The following is a 21,054-nucleotide window of genomic DNA, read 5'->3' as shown; positions in this document are numbered from 1 at the left end:
ATCTATCACGCCGTCTCAACCCCAGGATGACTGAGTGAGATTCTGTCTCCAAAAAAAGTAAGTGCTTTCTTGATTCTTTCAAGGTTGGTACATAACTGGTACCATTTCACATGCATAGGAAAGAACTTAATTCATTGCAAAATTTGACGCCTTAGGACAGTTGGGCTTCTTTCTTTCTCTTGTGAAGAAATTCATAAGCCCTACATTCAAGAATGCTACTGTGATTGTCTCTCTAGTCTTATTCATTAGTATAACTGGCTGGGAGGAATAGCCATAGGAATGAATGCTCAAAGGATAGAGCTTGTGTTATCTCTGACCAGCAAGTTGGATAAGAGGCTTGGACAGGAAGTGCATTCTCATTTTCCCTAGAGAAGCAAATGTAGAGAGCTGGAAGGTCTTACTAGTCAGGAGGAAACAAGAGAAAGACAACCATCCTATAGGCCTTGACATGGTAGTTTCACCAATTTTGTTTCTCAGCTGGCAATTGCCAAAGTCAGGCAGCACTGTATGTCATGTTGTGGAAGACAAACCCTCTATAAATAAATTGATTTGGAACACTCTCAGATATGCATAAACCACAATGGCTTTAAATGAAACTCTTGAATTTTTTCTTATTTTCTTTCTCTTCTTGGAAAGGTCAGCAAGAAAGTTTCTGCAAGTGAGTCCTTACTGAAATTCAGCCTGGAAGAACTTTTACATACTTCTGTAATAAACATATTTCATTCTCAAATATTTGTTTACAAGCTCCTAGATTTAATACACACATTTCTGAACATGCACAAGTATATTAGAAGGATGTCTGTAAGGATGTCTTGTCACCATAAGTTAAATTCATCACTCCTGTTGAAAATTCTTTTTCCAGAGGAGGTGATTTATTCATTTTGCCATTAAATTTCCCATCACTAAAAATTTCAAGCACTAAGATCACTGCATACTAATGGGGTACTGTGTAAAGAAAGAATATTTTTAGTGATTAAGTTGAAAGTAAGATCATTGATGGCTCTTTCATCTGGGGACTTGAGGAGGAATCAGAACAAATTTCTGAAGAACACTTTATAAAGATGTGCCAACTACCAGAATGCAGAGTAATGGCCTTAGGCTCCATTTTCAGCTCAGATTCTGAAGCAGAGGTGCCCATTTTTAAGTAACATTATTTCTCAATGATATATCATTTGTAGGATAAAGTTAATTAATTTTTTTTCACCTACCATCATTATATCACCATATTAGCAAAGACAATAAAAGCAGAGGGTCCTGAGATTTTTTTTGTGGAATGGTCATTCATCTGAAAGGAAGGTCAAAGGGTTGCCAGTGCTAATTGGAAGAGCATTTAAGGCCTGGTTTGCATGACTGAAAGAGAACCAATCTCTAGTCTAGCCAAAAAAAAAAAAAAAAATCAAAAAAAACCTTTTGGTGGTGTGACAAACTGTCTAACTTGGCTAAAGGAGGTTAAATTCCACTAAAATCTTCAAAGTGAGTGTAGACAGCTGTTATCAGAAAGAGTCTTGCTGGGCAGAAAAATGTTCCAATGGGAGACCTGTCAGTAGGCAAGATTTCACCTTGGCTTGCTAGGGTATGCTGTTCATGAGGATTCAAGGGTCCACACACCTGTGCTTTTTCTGGGAAATTTTAAAGTCTTAACACGGCCTAAGATGAGTCTGTGCTGTGATTCTGCTAACATGAGGTTCTGCATTCTTGAGGAACTGCATTTTGAGCACTAAGCCTTATTCCTCTTTAACGTCCTAGTGTCCTCCATCCCTAATGCATCTGGCTATCTATCTACTCTGGGCTCTAACCACTGGCAGCTCCTTTATCATGCCGTACAACTGTACACCTCAGGGCCTTTACTATTATTTCCTTCTCCTAGAACTTGTTTCCTTCTTTCCTCCCTGCCTTTTCCTAGTCTATTTATCATGACTTAATTTAGGAGTCATCTAGGAACCCTTTCTGGAATCTCTATGCTGACCCAAGGTCCTACCTAACCTCTGCACCTTGTAAGCCTCCTTCCATCGTAACAATTACATTATATGCAAATTGAGTTCACATAGTAGGTGTTCACTGTTTGCTAAATTCCAGATTATGGACATCTTTGTTTAATTTGAGTGGGACAAAGGAGAGAATTTTTATGTAGTTTGAAAAATATCCGTTTAAATCAGGTTAGAGATCCAAAAGGGCAAATTTATCACGAAGGGGAAGGCCTATTATCGTGACCAACTTTGGGGGGGCCTACCCTGGGTCGAGGACGTTAACGTTTTACATTAACTCTGACCTTCACATAATTCTAATTCTTAACAATATTCTTTCCAGATAAGTCTTTAGCCTCCATTTCACAAGTGAGGCTAAAGATTAAGTGACTCTGAAAGTGATCTGACCAAGACTCATACCCAGACCGACTTAAAGCCAGAACCCTATTATTCCACTCCCATCAAGCATCTTGGATGCTGTGTTTTTGAGGGACTTTTCTGGCAAGGAGGCGAACGGGGAGACCCTTGTAGATTAGTCAGCTGAGTATTTGCCCTTCCTCAGATTTCCGTGGGTTTTGTGAGGAAGTGAAATGGAAAACTGTGTGGCTCTCACGAGGCCAAACCACTAGGTTGAGAGGCTAAGCGCGAGGTACGTGTTTATGGGGGTCTCTCTGCTTCATTCATTATCGGCTGTAGGTGTTTTCCTCTACTCCTCAATAAGGGGAGGGAAAGTGTCTACGTCTGTCAGGGAAAGATGGGTGAAGAGAAAGGTTCTCCAGCCACGCGCAGAGAAAGCGACTCTGCCTCCTGGCGCAGTTGCCAGGACAGCGCGTCTCGAGCAGCAACGGCCGCAGCCGCACCACGTTTCGGCGGCGGCTGCGAGCCCGAGTGACGCATTGCAGGTACGAACCAGCCAATCAGGGGCCGGCTCAACGACCATCGGAGACGCGTCGCCACCGCGATGCTCCTCCGCGCCGCAAAGTAGCGCCCTTCAGGGGCGACTCCATCAGCCTTGAAACGGTTCGCTGGGGAGTGAAACCCACTTACGTCATCCGTTCGCCCGTTTTCCTTTATCTCTTGCCTTGTTGACCAAAGAGCTGGGAATAACGAGAAGAGTTTGAGGGGTGGGGGTTGGCCGGGACTCGTTTGAGATGTTCCGTTATCTGGGTGCGGCGGAGGGATCTGACGGAGGGAGGTGTTTATGAGGCGCTGGGGGCGGAGGAGGATAATTAGTCCGAGTGCAGCGAGCTAGGAGAGTGGTTGTGTGGTGGCGTGTCGGAAACCGGTAGCGCTTGCAGCATGGTGAGTGCGTCGCTAAGTTGCCGGCTCTGGGCCGGTGGGGAGAAGAGACCAAAGTGAATTGACTAAAGAGAATTCGCCTCCCTCGCATTTTTAGGGAGTGCTTTTCGCCAGAGGGATGGCGCGAAAGGGACCGGGGGCGCCCGTGACGGTTGTGTCGCAGGTGCTCCCCCACCCCCATTCTTCTCTTGGGGGCTTCCTCTAATGTTTGGAGGGCCGGACGCGCTGATCCCTTGGGGCTGAGCCGGAGGATGGGTCGGGGGTAGGGTGCAGCCCAGTATCTGGGGGGAGGAGAGAAAGTGAGAAGAGGGAACAGAACGTACGGCCGAGTGTCGCGAAAGGTCAAGCCTGGGTCCGGATTCAAACTGCCAACGGACAGTTATTGTGGGCGCCCAGAGGCGCCTTTGTCCGCTGGTGGCCGCCATGCGCCGAGAGGCGGGAGCAGCGCGCGGGGCCCCGGGGCGAGCGCCGGCGCCGCCGTTAGCCCGCGTGCCGGGGTCCGGGGGGCGCGCGGGCGGGCGGCGCGCTGTGTGGGCCGGACCCGCGCGGCGCAGGGAGCGGCCGGTGGGGGCGGGGCACGCGGACGCCGCGCGGGGCCGGGAGCCGCCTCCCGGCTCGGCTCGGCTCGGCTCGCGCCCCAGCTGCTTGCTGCGCTGGCACCTGCAGGACTGCGAGAGCTGCAGAGCGGGCAGTGGGGGAGGGTCTGCGACAGTTTTCTAGCCCCCTCCGGCAACCCAGATCTTCTTCATTTGGGCCGTGTTCCACCACCCAGGGCGGATGGTTAAAAGTTTTTTGTTTTTTTTTAAAACTGGTTTTGTTGCTGAAGGAAACGATTCTGTGCCTGAAGCCGGGGGCGCTCCCTGGAAACACTCATCTTGTTAGAGAAAGTATTAGGCTCCAGCTGGGGTCTGAAAGACCCTTTCTGTTAACCACCGAGTGAAAGCCAGCTTCGGGGTGACTGCCACAACAGGAAGGATGCCTTTGTAAAGAGCCACTGTCTATAGCCTATTCACAACTTAACGTGCGCTCCTAATGTTAAAGAACCATTACCACATGTAGTATTCCCCTCCTGTCCTTTTGAAAATGACTCGGATTTCTGTATAGAAATTGCCAGATTTTGTTAACGTACAGTTCAGTTCATTTGTACAATAATGAATTGTCAAATGCCGTAGTGGTAGAGTGTTTAGGGGGAACAGGGAATTTTAATTTAAAAGCATTTGCCTGTCACCTAAACAGACTGGCGCTCATGTTCTTTGGTGTTAAAAAAAAAAAATGAGGGGGATAATTTGTGATACTTATTTTGTGGTTCCTTCTGCCAAGTGGTTACAGCGATGGGTGTGTCCAGGATGCAAGGTGACATCTTAAACAGGAGTTGGGGATCCTTGCCAACTGAAACCTCCAGCCTGTATGGGTGTGGAGAGAGGAATTCACCTTGGATAATACCGGCGTTCATTTAAGTTTGATGGATTCGGTCTGTCGTGATAATTTTAAATCATCTTAGTTTGAATTTGAATATGCTGGTTGAATTTGTAACATCTCTTTAAGATGTACTTTATAAGCGTGTAATCAACAATCTAAGTCATGGGATAGTCCTTGAAAAAAAAAAAAAAAACTAAAAGGAGGGTAAGGCTTTTTCAAATCAGTTCTGATAATTGAATTAAGGACTCAGATAAATATTTTCGGTAATGTACAGTTTGTATCTTTACAACTGTACATTATCATTACATATCCTTACAACTACAACTTTATTTTGTAGTCCCTTGCCCAATGATAAGCTTTTGTAACTACTCAGCGTTATTGGTGCTTTGGGGGTTTTGTTGAATTGACAGTCATTAAGAGCTTATTTGAAGATGGCCCTGGGGTATCTTCATAATTAAGAGATTTTAAGCTAGGACTACATCAAGTTAAAGAATACACATTATTTGCTATGATATAAGTAGAATAAGATTTCTCATGTCCTTAGTTTACCTGTAGTCAGTATGTGCTCACTGAAAGAGGGATTGCTTCTAGAATACTGGGGTAATGACATAAGATGTGAAGGGTTAGAAAATTTTGTCACTTGAGTTTAATTTTATTAAGCCTGTTTCTGTTAGTCTCACAAAAATCCGTTTTCTTTGGCTCTATTAAAATACAGAAAGTTCTGGCCTCAGCTAGAATTTGGACCGTTAGTAAAGGTGTTAATTTTCATGAAGCCATTTTATTCTAGTGTTAGAAGATGCTATGAAGTGCTGTTCTGTCAGAAATAAGGTTATCTTTTCACTGTAATGAAATAATTTAGACTTCTTTTGATATAGGCAAAACAAATATCTCGACCTACAGGAAAAAGGTCAGAAGAAGCCTTTGTTATATCTAAGTAGTGCTAGCAGGGAATGAACGATAGGAATGGGCGAAGGATAGCAGTTTGTTTCATTTCAAGTCTATTGGACTTATACATTGAATCAGTCAAGAACATCAATTTTTTTTCTTTTTACCACTTTTCACTGAATAAATCCTAAGATTATTTATACCTTCCTTTGAATGCCATTTAGGAAATGTTTGATTAGGTACATTAATGTATTCAATTCAGGTCACTCATGTAATAGAGATGAGTACTTCTCAGTGTTGACAGGTCACCTGTGGTTCTCCAGAATGCAGATTCTAGTTCACTAGGTCTTTGGGAACCTGGGCTATGTATACTGAAGCTTTCTGTGGAGTGACAAAAGCAATAGGAAAAATTCTATCAATAGCTGCAGAAATAAGGAAGTAAGAACTAGTAAATTCCCTAGTGAATTAATCTTCACTTACTGAGATAAACACATATTTTAATGAGCTTGAGTTTTCCCTAAAGTATAATTCTTCTGGTTCTTCTTTCTATGAAAATGGCACTCTATAGACACAAGAACTAAATTTATTTGTTTCTACAGTAGACAGAAAAGGTGTAATGTTAGGAAGTTTTATCTTCTCAATCTGAATGTTGCTGATAAAGTTTATTTTAAAACCTTGAACTCTGCATAAGTAGTAAATAGAAAAAACTTCACAGCCTTACAAGCAAAATTTAGCAATAATTGTGCCTCAGATAAATCTCACTGGCTATGATACTGCCACTGTGCAAAGTTCCAAGCAAAATTTAGAACCATATGAGTAACTTAGTCTTTTATGTGCTTGGTTTGTTCCTTGAAGGTCATTTTGATGGTGTGTTGTAAGACTGCATTTGCCTGGAGATGCACAAGGTGGTATGAGATCCTTAAATTTTGACTTTCCAAGTTAACTTAGACAATTTTAGTTTTTTTCCTTGCTAACTTCCTTGTTTTTTCCTAAGGCCTTATCATCATTCCTGTATGTGATCCTTCCCCAAATCTTGCCCCTACTATGTTGAGAAAATGACTCCACTGTCTCAACGCCTGTACATAGCAGTCATTCTTTTCAGCTTTCACACATGCTGCAGTGCCTGCCACACATCGTGTTCAACATTTTTTGTCTCAGACTGATTTCATCTGCTGCATCTGTGCTTGTGTTGGGCCTTGTGGTTTCAGTTTGCACACATTTTCTCCGCTAAAGCAAGGACAGGTTTCTTTGAACAGGTTAGGTTTGTTACAAAGGGTTTGGTGATGGCATGCAGATCTACCTTTTGTGTGGAATTGTGCTAGTAAGGTTGATAACAGTGTGAATTCATTAATTTATATAAAATAACAGTTGCCATTTAAGTCTTTTGGCTAGTTTTTTATGTAGCATCTCATTTTGCACAACAGCCCTGCAAGGGCAGGTATTGTATTTTTGTGTTACAGATAAAGTTGAGTATGAGAGGTTGAGTAACATGTCCAAGGTCACACAGGTAGTAGCAGAGCTGGGATACCATCCTAGCTGTGACTCTAAGAACTTCCATGCTTTTTCTCACCATGTCATTCTTTTAGAAATGAAGGGAGTCCTGCAAAATGCAATCTGACAAAAAGTAAATCCTCTGTAGCTTTTGTTATAACAAAGTAAACATTGACTTAGTGGATTTACTGGATTTTAAATCTATTCATAGGGAAAAGTATGACTGACTTTACACCAAATATCTGTTGGTGTAGAATTGGGACTTGGAGTAAAAGTAGATAGTTTTTGTATTAGTAACTCTTGCATTTAAATGTATTTATTGGCTTTTCAATTTTAACTTATCAGCCCTTTGGCTTTTAAAAAAATAAGAATTTATGTCATAGTCAAATCAGAATTGTTGAACAAGGAACAGAAACTTGTTTCTGGGTTCCTTTTCTAATTTTCTCATGCAGTACCTTAGAGAAAATGTGAGGCCATTTCATTTTAAGGTGTGAACTTTCCCCAAGGGTGTGTTGATTTAAAAAGAGTGGAACTAGGGAATGTTTATTTTTCTTTTCCCTAGAATAAATGAAAGGATTAATTATAGTACACTTGATTCCATCTTGGTAGGGGTTTCAGATAGGGGGCCATTTCTTATTAGGATATGTCCTAATAAACAGTGAAACTTTCACAGATGAAAGCCCCAAGAACAAGGAGCCTGGATATTTTTTGGTGCTGTGAATTAAAATCTTAAAGTTATTGGGTATGTTTGACACTTTAATGCTTAATTGTGGTTCTGTTGATTACTACTTTTGCGGGAGGGGGGAGGGGTTAACCCAATTTCCTGTCTGTAAGATAGGGGCTAATAATACCATTATATATAGGGTGTTAGTGTGGTGGTTGAATAAAGATAACATAATGGGTTCTAGCGTGAGACTGAAAGTATATTTAAAGCAAAGTCAGTAGCTGTCCCTGTGCTATAAAAAACGTGACAGACCTTAGGCTTACTTTGAGATTTTGTAAATCAAAAGAAAATGTATGGCTAAACTTAATGTTTTGTAAACATTGTAGGTCAGGTGTTCTGAACCCCAAATTCTTTGCATTTGCCTGCTGGGTGAGAAGGAGAGGAGTAAAAGCTGGCAGCTCTTTTTAAAGTATACTTTAAAAGTATTGTGAAATATTTGTGTGTCTTAAATTTGGAGTCAAGACAGCTTTTAGCTTGACATTTTTTTTTTTTCACCTTTGTTGCTTAAGGAATATTGAACTAAATGAAAGTTGTACATGGTACGCCTGGAAAGCTTTTAAACTTGTTTCTGTAACTGCTAATCTGCATACTCTCAAGTCATTTACTTTATCTCTTTGATCTCTTTGTAGGCTGACCAATTGACTGAAGAGCAGATTGCAGGTGAGAAATACTTCACTAGATAGTACCTTTTGGATTTTATTAGAAATTGAATAACCCACCTCAATAAAATGTTTGAAAGAATTGACTTTGGTGTATGTTATAGGTACTAACAAATGGGCATAATGTAGTACAGTAATTCCACCTGTTTTGACAGGTGATACTGTAAACAAGATATGTGGGACTAACTGCAATAGCATAAAGACATGCATTTTAGTTTAATGCGGATATACTTTGGAGCCTGGTAGTGAACTAGTACTCTTATTTTTTATTTTTTATTTATTTATTTTTTGTTAAGCTACCTTACTATAAATCAGGAATTTTGGGGTAGTAACAAACACTGTAACTTCAGGTCAGTCCCCACAGAAAAAAAGGGGCTAAGAAATAACTAAGGTAACTTGAAATGTAGAATCAGAAAACAAACATTGAGTTTACCCTAGTTTAAATTAGCTAATATTTTAACCTTAGAATTGCACATATAGTCAGTCAATCGGGAAAAACTTTTTTAAATGAAAAACTTATATTCAAAAGTTGGCATTCTTTTTGACTTTTGTCTTTTAAAAAGTAGTGACAGCTATTGAAATGAAGCTTCTTAAATCGTGTCTCCTTTAGTTTGCTGAAGATATATGTGAAATTATTACATAAAATCTTACATCATGTTGTCTTTCTGCCATACCATTTAAATATTAGTACTTTTGCTTCTATTCTAACTCTTTAAGATGGCTGGTTAATGTAAAAATGTTGGGGAACATTTTTCTTCTTTTTTAATTAATTGCAGTAGTGATATGCTTCTCAAACTATTCCTTTGCTTATTATAGGCTTCATAGCACAAACACCATGTAGTTTAACTGCCATAGTTTTCCCAGTAACCTTACTTACTTTTGCCAGTAAGTAAGGTTTGATGAGATCTTAAAACCACTTGAACATTTATTTTAAATGCTGGAGAAAACCCTGTTGGAATTCAACTATCCAGCTCATTTAAAGCAAGCTCCCTGCCCCCACAAATACAGAATTTGGAAGATACCAGAAATTACTAGTCTTCACAAATATACATCACAGATACTTGATAAAAGTATATAAAGTAGGAAAACTTGGTATTAAGGACCAAATTTAAGTGGGTTTTATTTTGGGTAATTTGACTTAACCTGGAATTTGCCTTCTAGGGTTGGTAATTACATTCAGGCAAATAAGCAGAGCTTCAGAAATGATATTTTGTTCCGTTATACCACTTTAAATTTATCAACCAGACATGAAATTTTTGGAAATAGCTTTTATATAATGTCTCCTTCACAAATGGGCTCAGGCTATCTAAAACTCTGACCATCTTCCTTTCATTTCTGTGTTTTCCCAATCAGGTAGTTGTACCTACTGTACACAATACAGCATGTTCACTTTAGGGTAGTAAATGTGTAAAGGTGCCTTTTTCACAGTTGATGGTCATTGTTAATACCCTCCTAAACATGCAACACTTTTTACAAAGATTTGTATCTGTTACATATAAGGGGATTCATCTCAATGACTGATAGAATTTTTATAAAGAATACTAGTAGTAGTCTTTGCCTTCCATCATAAAATTATTGTAATGGGAGTGGGGGAAACTTTTTATTCTTAGATTCTCTTTATCCTTTCTTTTCCTAGACCACAGATTTCTTTCAAGCCATTCCATAGACTGTTGGTTTTAATTGATGTTTAGGGCAGGGGACCCAAAACTTCTATGACTAAAATAAAAGAGATGTTAAAGGGACCTTTTGTTTTTGTCTTTTAGCCCCAGTGCCTGTCACATGATAATAAGCATTGAATACATTTTTCTTGAACGGATAAATTTCATTTTCAAAGAAGTGAGACAAATGTTCTAGAACACTACTACCCTATTCTTAGAATTCTTCTGCCTTCTCCCCAAATCCTTTCCCCCCAAATTCGATATATTTTGATGTCTCCCTTTGAGAAGAAGGCAAATTTTGTTCTTTGGTAAATTGTCATTGCTGGTAACGAGTAACATTTTTAGAGTCTAAGACCTATTCTTCAAAAGAAAAAAGTTAAGCTTCACACCTGCAATTCAACATTGAATATATAATTAATATACTAAATATTAATTTTTATCAGCATTTGGTAATCAATACTACAGATTTGTTTGGGAATTCTGCTAAAAACAACTTGTTCTAGAAAAAAAAATTTAGTGAAGTTACTAGAATTGTTTATACTACCTGGTCCTAAAGAGCACTCTAAGCTATTGTGACATCACGAGCAAGTTAATTTTGTTGATGACTGCCATGATGTCATTAGTTGTTGGTGTTTGACATTTGGAAGACTGTACTTAAACCTTTGTTAAACTTTGAGATTACAAGTTTGTCTGATATAAAAGTATTAACCTTCATTTTATGCAACAGTTACATGAAGTGCCAAGAAAGGTCTTGATTCATGACTTTTAAGGGATTATTAAGTTCAGAATTTTCTAAATAAGTAGAAGTTAGTGAACGGTCATTTGATTTTTTGTTGTTGCAATTGTCTCGTGATAACCTACTTTTCTTTTGTAATTGTCTCATGATAGCCTACTTGAATTTTATGTAATTAAGAGAGGATCTTAGGGTTCCTAATGAACAAATAAAACTTGAATAATAGTGAGAGCTCTATGTGGGCATAACTAGAATGAATTTTGGGAGGTCCTGTATACCTGAGAATTACATAGAAGATACTTATACAGTTATATTCCGGACCTGTTTTCTCTCTCTCTCTTTTTTTTTTTTTGCAGTTTTGGCCAGGGACGGGCTTGAACCTGCCACCTCTGGAACGTGGGTCTGGTGCCCTACTCCTTGAGCCACAGGCACGGACCTGTTCTCTTTTTTTTATGCTTTTCTTTTTTTAAATGTTTCTTACATTGTTTAAGGGACAAACACACAGACAAGTAGGCTTACAGTGAAGAAATTTTGATTTTATGAAAGTGTTAAGAAACCACTAAGATACTTCCAGGTTTTATTTACAGTGATGCTTCTTCTCTTTATTCTGAGACTCCAGCTAATATTCAGCCCTTACTGCTACCACAAATGCAGCATATCCCCATTTGAGTCCTTTTAATAATGCACCAACAAAGGAAACATTGTTTGCAAGGCCACCTATGTATCTCCCAGCTTTATGGCAGCCCTTGGATCCCTTGTGCAGCCAACTTCTTTTGGACAGTTTCTAATGATATCCTTTCTATTTTTCATTGTTTATAATCTGGAATTTCCATTTTATTAGGTTTATCTGTATGGGCCAAGGTCTCACCAAATCCTGATTCTTTTTATTTATTTAAACTTTTTTTTAACATGGTCATTTGCATTTTATTTATTTTTATTTTTATTATTATTATTATTTTTTTTTTGCAGTTTTTGGCCGGGGCTGAGTTTGAACCTGCCACCTCCAGCATATGGGGCTGGTGCCCTACCCATTTGAGCCCCAGGAGCTGCCCCAGTTCTTTTTATTTTTTATTTAGGTTTTGACTCTACAATTTACATTTCAAGTTACTCCTGGGGATTATTGTATAGAATTATATGTTTCTGTACATAAAGATTATGCTGGTTCTGAAGTATAGGTAAATTGTAAAGGCTGGACTTTTTGGTTTATTCTTATGGAATTTTAATAGGTATTTATGACTTTAATATAAAAATACAAATAGAAATTTGAAATAAACTTTAAACTTTAAAAATGTAATTTGTTCTGAAGGATTATTAGAAAATTTTCTTATAACCTATGTTATTAGGTGATAGATGCTATGTCCAAGCCCTAATAGATTATTTATTTCTAGATAATATATTTTTTTCTTTTTTTAAAAAATTTATTGTTGGGGATTCATTGAGGGTACAAGAAACCAATGATTGCATTTGTTAGGTAAAGTTCCTCTTACAATCGTGTCTTGCCCCTCAAAGGTGTGGCACACACCAAGACCCCACCCCCCTCCCTCCTTCCCTCTCTCTGCTCTTCCTTTCTCCACCCTCTAGATATTTCTATATCCTGTTTTTAAGAAAAATTAGTAAATGCAAATCTCTTTATCAAATCCTGCTATTTGTAGGTGAGAACTCCCTGTTCTATTTTTGTCATTAGGTTGATCTAGGTTAGCACTATATCCTGTTTTTATAAAATCAGTTATTAGTTTGGTACTAAGCTTCTGATATTGAGTTCCTCTGGAAACAATATTTAAATGAAAAAGAACTGTTAGTAATAATGGTGCAGCAAACTACTACAATTAGCCAATGATACCTCATTTAAATAAAGCCAAGCAATTAAAAGATTTTAAGTAGAAGAAAGTAAATGTGCTTGTCCCCAAAAGTAACAGGAGCCAGACAGTTGTGTGGGTTACTTTAAAGCAGTGGTTTTCAACCTTCTAATGCTGCAGCCCTTTAATACAGTTCCTATAGTCTTGACCCACAGGTTGAGAACCACTGCTTTAAAGAAAGTGAAGTTAGGCAATTGAATAGTTGAGGCAAAAGATGATGGGACCTTGAATCGAAATATTGGTTGTAGAAATGAAAAAAGAATCAGGCAGTGGGCGGCGCCTGTGGCTCAGTCGGTAGGGCGCCGGCCCCACATGCCGAGGGTGGCGGGTTCAAACCCGGCCCCGGCTGAACTGCAACCAAAAAATGGCTGGGCGTGGTGGCGGGCTCCTGTCGTCCCAGCTACTCGGGAGGCTGAGGCAGGAGAATCGCTTGAGCCCAGGAGGTGGAGGTTGCTGTGAGCTGTGTGATGCCATGGCACTCTACCCGAAGGGCATAGTGTGACACTCTGTCTCTACAAAAAAAAAAAAAAAAAAAAAAAGAATCAGGCAGTATTTAAATGGCAGAGAATTCAAAATTTATTGACAGATTTCAGGAGGGAAAGACTTAGAGTGGCTCTTTGGCTTTTGCTTGTATCCCTAGGGTTGCTAGGGGTGTATAGAATTCATACCTCTTGCTTGAGATCAGCCAGGGGAAATATCCTGTGTAGACAGTCATAAATAAAGGTATTATGTTATAAGAGAGAGGAGTAGATAAAAGGTAAGAAGTCTTCATTGTAATTGGGCATAGATGAAATGGCCAAGAAGTCCAAAAAGAAAAAAAAAAGATTAAATGGGTCAAGAGCCTTTGGCAGGGTATACTGTAGGAGGAAGATCAAAGTACTATTATGAAAGCCAAGAGGAGGGGTATGAGTGTTTTCTGTGCAGTTTTGGATGCTGCAACAAAATGAGATCATCTCTTGATATTTACTTATTAAATATTAGCTAGACATAGTTCTAAGTGCTTTGCATATTGATTTCTTGGGGAGGGGGATGGGGGTAACCAGGTAAACACCACCCATGGGCATGTTAGACTGTGTTGCCCCACATGATAATTCTTTTTTCTTTTTTTTTTTTTTGCTTGCAAGCTGGAGAATTTTTTTTTTTTTTTTTTAATTAAATCATAGCTGTGTACATTTATGGGGTATGGTGTGCTGGTTTGATATATAATATGTAATTCTTAAGATAACAATCACTTATTTGTTGTGGTCAGACATTTATACTTTGCTCTTAATAGATTTGAAATGTACCATTGCATTGTGCACAAGGTCCACTATGCAGCCATAAAAGAGGATGGTGACTTTACATAGTAATTAATTCTTAAACTTAGGTACATTTATCCTCAGTTAATGTGGAAGTTAAAGCATTAAAGGTTTAGTAACTTGTCCTGATTACATTGCTGATAATAGTAGAGATAGAACATTTTAACCCAAGCAATCAAGTTCCAGAGTCTGCTTTTAGTTTCTATGCCTTACGGCTTCAAGTGCTGAAACATAACTTGATAGTTTGGGCAAGTTAGGTGTTGTGTTGGACTTGGCATTTTCAGCTGTAAGAGAAAGGAAAATTGATAAGCTTGTCCTTTAAAATTGGAGGAGGGGTAAGGACAAATTCTTAAAATATACTTAAGGTTTGAAGTTAGTTTAAGGCTAAGAGGTGTAAAAATATTTATATGTTAGTGGGCAAAATCAGTGGAAGACTAGTTGAGTTTAGAGAAGAGGTAGTATGATGGAATGTAACTGGCAGGTATTAAGTGTATTTTCAAATGTATGGATATATGTCGAAGGAGCTTAATGACCTGATGAACTTTGAAACTGCTTTTCCATTTGCTTGCTGATAGTCTAGTATTTATTAGAAATGTCTTACTCAGAAAATACTAGCTTTGTTTTTAATTCATTGGTATGACTTTGCAATACCAAATTTAATTTTTGTCTTAGTTTCTCCATTTGTAAAATAAATGGTGAAGCCACATAGTCTGGAGTGTTGCTCCAGCAGCTTTTCATGTAATCGATTGGTGAATTAGAAGCAAAATTTTACAAGTTCATAAAGAATAATTAACTTTTCCTCCCTTGAAGTTTTATATTCTAAAGAAAGATCTAAATTGTCTTTTTTCTCAATGATACTGGATTTATGTCTTGATTGTCTTTATTGTCTTGATTTATGATGTGGTAACATCATTATAGATTATTTAGTGATTCTGCCTTCTGGAAAAGGAAACTGGCCTGCATATTCTGAAGTTTAAAATGTTGTTTTTAATTTAGTAGGTGAGTGCGTGTTAGACTTAATTTTAACCTTTGAAGCTAACTCTAAACATACAGTGCACATAAACTATACTGTTTAGGGCGGCGCCTGTGGCTCAGTCGGTAGGGCGCCGGCCCCATATACCAAGGGTGACGGGTTCAAACCCGGCCCCAGCCAAACTGCAACCAAAAAATAGCCAGGCATTGTGGCAGGCGCCTGTAGTCCCAGCTACTCGGGAGGCTGAGGCAAGAGAATCGCTTAAGCCCCGGAGTTGGAGGTTGCTGCGAGCTGTGTGAGGCCACGGCACTCTACCAAGGGCCATAAAGTGAGACTCTGTCTCTACAAAAAAAAATAAAAAAATAAACTATACTGTTTACTCCATACAGATCTGTATTTGGTATTGATAAGTCTTATTTTTCTTTAGTGAGTGTAGGTTAGATGTATAGTTTTGAATTACGTTCCACAGAGCAACTTCAGTGACAGAGAAGCCTGTCATTTGAGAATTTGGTTCTTTTCCTCTTTTAACTAGAATAATTTTACTTTTATCTAGCTTAGATATTAGTTTCCTGTGAAATTTTGAATGAAAAACTCCCTAATAGAGCAATATGAGAATGCTGGTATGATTGGCAGGTGGCCGAAGATGTTTGAATTATCGTCACAAAGTTTTCCCACTTAATTTTTTAGGAATCAAAATCTCATTTCAGTTGCCATCTCTAGATAGATCTTAGCTTTAAGAGTTAATACATTTCACTTAGTTTACTTTTGATTGCTAACCTGCACGCTTGGGTTATGGTCTTTCTAACAGAATTCAAAGAAGCTTTTTCACTATTTGACAAGGATGGTGATGGAACTATAACAACAAAGGAATTGGGAACTGTAATGAGGTCTCTTGGACAGAATCCCACAGAAGCAGAGTTACAGGACATGATTAATGAAGTAGATGCTGATGGTAGGTCTTTTTAATTTTAGGGGGTGGGAGAGGGTTGAAGAAGTGGTTATTTACTTTGTATTTTATGTTTGAATTCCGTAAACCATTTTAGGTAATGGCACAATTGACTTTCCTGAATTTCTGACAATGATGGCAAGAAAAATGAAAGACACAGACAGTGAAGAAGAAATTAGAGAAGCATTCCGTGTGTTTGATAAGGTAGGTAAGGTATTCAAGGAGTGTATGTTAAATTTTAATTTGAAGATAAAATGAAAGTGATATGACCCCTTATGAAGACTTGTTTTTTTGATGTACCCAACATACTTTATCAAGCCAAAACATTTTTAAGAGTTCATTATAAACTTAGATTTTCTAATAATGTAGGTATTGATTAATCTTGTGGCAAAGGAAGCATTGCTTGACTTTGGAACTAGGAAATAGTGATTTAAATATAGGACATCCTGCTTGGCTCTTAGTGGCATCTAATTTGAAGATCAACTATTTGTAGATTATCTTATATTTGTAGAGATTTCTAAAGTAAATTTCCCCCTAATGCAAAATTTAGTAAACTTTATAGTTTCCTAAATTTTAACTCTTAATTTTACTCAGAAACTATACTAAATATTTTTCTAGGATGGCAATGGCTATATCAGTGCAGCAGAGCTTCGCCATGTGATGACAAACCTTGGAGAGAAGTTAACAGATGAAGAGGTTGACGAAATGATCAGGGAAGCAGATATTGATGGTGATGGTCAAGTAAACTATGAAGGTAAGTCACTCTGATTGCCTCATACTGTGCTTTGATTTTTAAGTTAAAGGGGCTGGTTATCTGATAAGGTCAAAATTAGTGCGCCCCCCCAGACCCCCCCCATTGGAATGTTAGAACAGACTTACCTAGACTAACGTTTTGCTATTCATAGTCTTGGTCTGCAGACTAGGCAACATCACTGTCTCTCTTGAGAACTTCTTAGAAATACTTATTTTTGTCAGGTTCCACCCCTACACCTAGAAATCTGCATTTTAATAAGATTTCTGGGTGAATCATATCTTAAAGTTTGAGAAGCACTGTACAATGTTTGGAACAGTTGGGAAAGCATCAAACTTTTACTGATTTTCTTAAAATGAAATTGAGATGACTTACTTTCTCCTGATCCACTGGATTCTTTTTCTTACTCTTAACTGGCTTTAGTCTGAAACTGTTTACATATACTTCAATTCAAAAGTATCATGTAACTGTAAATTTGGGAGGGCCATAGTAAGAAGCAAGATGTGGAAATTAAAAGATTTCTAGCAAAACCTTTGCCTTACATTTTTTTCACAGTAGAAGCTAGAAAATTTAATTCTAAAAATTGAACCTAGTTTATAGCACTGAAGTTACAGTATTCACCTTTAACCCAGTAGCTTAAAATTCAAGCCTAATCTAAGACAGTCAAGAATTTTTTATAATAGCTTAAAGCATTAATTTGGCTTGTTAATAACTGAACAATTGTGCTTTATGAAATTCCAGCTTTGGCAATGGACTAGGTTTTCTTTGTACTTCATGGTAATTATGAGGAAAGAGAGAATGGAGACGGCAGTGATTGAGTAAATGTGATTGGTTTTGTCAGTTTTTGCCATTGACTGAACCTTTTGTGTACTTCTTCTTTTTCAGAGTTTGTACAAATGATGACAGCAAAGTGAAGACATTGTACAGAATGTGTTAAATTTCTTGTACAAAATTGTTTATTTGCCTTTTCTTTGTTTGTAACTTATCTGTAAAAGGTTTCTCACTACTGTCAAAAAAATATGCATGTATAGTAATTAGGACTTCATTCCTCCATGTTTTCTTCCCTTATCCTTATCTTACTGTCATTGTCCTGAAACCTTATTTTAGAAAATTGATCAAGTAACATGTTGCATGTGGCTTACTCTGGATATATCTAAGCCCTTCTGCACATCTAAACTTAGATGGAGTTGGTCAAATGAGGGAACATCTGGGTTATGCCTTTTTTTAAAGTAGTTTTTTTAGGAACTGTCAGCATGTTGTTGTTGAAGTGTGGAGTTGTAACTCTGCGTGGACTATGGACAGTCAACAATATGTACTTAAAAGTTTGCACTATTGCAAAACGGGTGTATTATCCAGGTACTCGTACACTATTTTTTTTGTACTGCTGGTCCTGTACCAGAAACATTTTCTTTTATTGTTACTTGCTTTTAAACTTTGTTTAGCCACTTAAAGAAAATCTGCTTATGGCACAATTTGCCTCAAATCCATTCCAAGTTGTATATTTGTTTTCCAATAAAAAAATTACAATTTACCCAATGGTTGCTTTGAATTTGAGTCATTTATAATTAACTGTTGAAGTGTTATAATTTTGAGAATAAAATGTTGAGTTGGTTTCTCCTTGGTATAATCTGGATACATTTTTTTTTTGACTATTCAGGATATTCAGGCTTTAAATGAGGATGCTGCTTTTCAACCTTAGTTAGCATGTTTGTCCATACTGACTTCAGCCATGCAATGATTTTTTAATAGTAATTCAAATTTAGTTGAGGGAGGGTTATTAAGATTTTACCTCTATTTCCTAATCTTTTATTGTGTTTTTTTAATTCCACTATAAGACAAAGGAGAATTTTTAGTTACTCTTGAGTATTTGCAACACGCTTTTACAAAAACGATGTCCTTAGGAGTAGACAGGAAGTGGTGACTACACCTTGTTTTAGTTTTTGCTTGCTTTCTACCATTGATTGCTCTATAATTTAACCTGCTCCAAAGGTGGTTATCAGGGTTTTTGTTTAACTACCATTTAAATACTTAATGAAAGAGTCCATAGCAAACCAGAGCTAAGATTAAAACATTTGAGTATAATTATTACCTCGTTAGTATAGCCACAAGGTTTTTATTTTCCCAAGGGTCAGTTCATTATTTGGCAGGTCACTTGCCTTATCTTTGACTATTTTAATACTATTAATAGTTCTACTAGAAAATGGAAAATATGGTTAGTGAATATGTTTTATAGAGAGAGCAAAGGAAGTCATAGGCATTGATAATCCTAATGAGGATGTTACATTATCACATGTTGGGTGATCAAGTTGGAAGGTTGTAAATACATACACTGCTGAGGCCCAGTTAAATGTATTGACAAATTTAGTTTGATCAAAGAGAAATCTAAAGGTATGTGGGTAGGATAAGAGGGTCTGGCCATTGAGGTATTTTTTCCAGATGTTAAAATAAGCATGGACTTTGGAGTTTTATTGTAGCAGTGTTTATTATCCAAGCCTCAGTTACCATACCTGTAAGGTGGGTATGATTTGGGGGTTTTTTAGAAGTTCAGCGAAATAGTAAAAGTAAAGCACTTAGCATAGTCCTTGGCATTTGGTAATGTTAACCAATGTATGACCCTGTGAAATGAGAGAATTGGGTAGTTTATGGTGTTTTTCCAATTTAAAAGTTTGAAATTTATGTAACATTATCAAGTTATGAATAATGGGGATAACAGGGTGAAGGGGAAACATTTTTGGACTTACATGTCATAATTGGTGATGGTATGTTGATGAAATCTTTATAGAACAGGTTAACTGGTCATACCAAGATGAGTTCTTATCTCAGTGCCAGCATGTTCTGTAACAACCAGGTTTGAACTCATGACTGATTTTAAAATAACACCTTTAGGTTTTAATTAACCATATTAGTTTTGTATTAGGGTTGTGGTAATTGATAATTCTTAACACCATCTATGTCATGTTTGCTCTCAGGTCATTCTACCAATAAACCATCACTATTACAGCTAAATACCCTCAGTATAAAGTATTTTCCCCCAATTTTTATAAGTGTAAAAAGTTTTAAAAGATCTGACTCATAGCAGAGGCACTGTTGAACTCTATTATAGTCTTCTCAAAGAGAAATGGCCTCCCCCCCTCCCCATTTCGAACTGTTAGATTAACCTGAAAGTAAGTCTTAGTGATACTTATACAAGACTTGAGGGGACATTTTCTTCATTTTCCATGTTTAATCTGTTCTATGGGTAGAATCTTTGAAATCACTGACCTATGATGCTGTTACTATTTTTGACGATTTTCTCATCTAAATGTTCTCTTCAATTACCTCGTGTGGGTTTCTGGACTTCTCTGTACCTTCTTTTTTTTTTTTTTTTCTTTTAGTCTCTAGGGTACCAGTCCCTAGTCTGCTGAGCCAGTTTAATAGGCTTAGCCAAAATAAGAAAAATGAAGTACGGTGTCTTAGATTTGTGAGAATTTTTGGTGTTGTTTCCTTAACCTAATTTTAATTCTTCATTTTAAATCCAGTGCCTTGTTTTTTAAAGGCTGTGTTAAATGTATTTAGAATCCCAATATTTTTAAAGTAATTCGTTTTAGAGTCTCCCATCTATTGCTCCTTGAAAAGTCACTCAATCACCTGGGAGAGTGCTAGAAATGCAGAATCTTAGGCCTTGCCCCAGAATTGTAATCTATATTCTAAAAAGATCACCAGATGGTTTGCATGCATGTCAGTTTCTGAAAAGCACTGCTGTAATCCAATCACTGGTTTTAGGAGAAAACTAGTCATTTGCTCAGTAAGCATTTTAGTCTCATGTTAAAAGGGCTCAGAATTAAAAACCTATGTTTTGGTTACATTTAAAATTAGGGGAGAAACAGTTTGTCATAAAACGAGTCCAATAAAGATAGGCACAGTATCTTCTGGGACATGATGGGAGATTTAGAGGAGCTGACCCTTGAGATTTTCTAGGTGATTAAAGAAGGGAATGGTGTTTCATGCAGGAAGACTAGCATATGTTGAGACAATGGAAGTGTGCAGATGGCCTATTTGGTCTTGGAAGAAGAGGTAAAAGATTGGATTGTAAATGTTGCTTTTATCCTAAAGGCAATGAATGACAGTTCACATTTACTTGAATGCACTGTTGCCAGACATGGTTCAGTGTGTTTCACTAAAGTTAACCTATGATAACCCTATATGGGTGTATACTGATTTATTATCCCCTTTATAGACAGAGAAACAAGTACAGAGTAAAATCATAGCAAATGCAGTCATCATTCAAATCCTAGTAAAGGGGGGAGGGGAGGTATTAAAAAATGAGGGAGTCATTAAGGCAGCAATGAAAATTGAAGGCCCAGCTTGGTAAGAACTGAAAATACCCCACTCGATTTGGCGAGTTTGGGAAGTGCAATT

The 21,054-nt window shown here is 37.8% G+C and overlaps 1 protein-coding gene across 2 annotated transcripts; it reads left to right on the top strand.

The window, feature by feature from the left end:
* Positions 1 to 3,130: 3,130 nt before the first annotated feature.
* Positions 3,131 to 18,192, top strand: CALM2 (calmodulin 2). Of its 2 annotated transcripts, none has more exons than XM_053586915.1 (6): positions 3,131 to 3,266; positions 8,412 to 8,442; positions 15,768 to 15,911; positions 16,003 to 16,109; positions 16,524 to 16,659; positions 17,542 to 18,192. In XM_053586915.1, the coding sequence occupies exons 1-6, from the start codon at positions 3,264 to 3,266 to the stop codon at positions 17,568 to 17,570; spliced, it is 450 nt and encodes a 149-aa protein (XP_053442890.1). In that variant the 5' UTR covers positions 3,131 to 3,263; the 3' UTR covers positions 17,571 to 18,192. The 2 variants fall into 2 exon arrangements, with proteins under 2 accessions (XP_053442890.1, XP_053442889.1); XM_053586914.1 differs by lacking the exon at positions 3,131 to 3,266 and adding an exon at positions 6,449 to 6,472.
* Positions 18,193 to 21,054: the final 2,862 nt, after the last annotated feature.

This window comes from Nycticebus coucang, chromosome 4, assembly GCF_027406575.1.
Source record: "Nycticebus coucang isolate mNycCou1 chromosome 4, mNycCou1.pri, whole genome shotgun sequence".
Lineage (NCBI taxonomy): Eukaryota > Metazoa > Chordata > Mammalia > Primates > Lorisidae > Nycticebus > Nycticebus coucang.
This window is presented reverse-complemented; position numbering and strand designations above follow the sequence as displayed.

What these genes read in the sequence shown, in the direction of transcription:
- CALM2 (XM_053586914.1), top strand. An exon ending in TAATGAAGTAGATGCTGATG is followed by an intron (nt 15,912 to 16,002) that starts GTAGGTCTTTTT and finishes AAACCATTTTAG; the next exon opens with GTAATGGCACAATTGACTTT. An exon ending in CATTCCGTGTGTTTGATAAG is followed by an intron (nt 16,110 to 16,523) that starts GTAGGTAAGGTA and finishes ATATTTTTCTAG; the next exon opens with GATGGCAATGGCTATATCAG.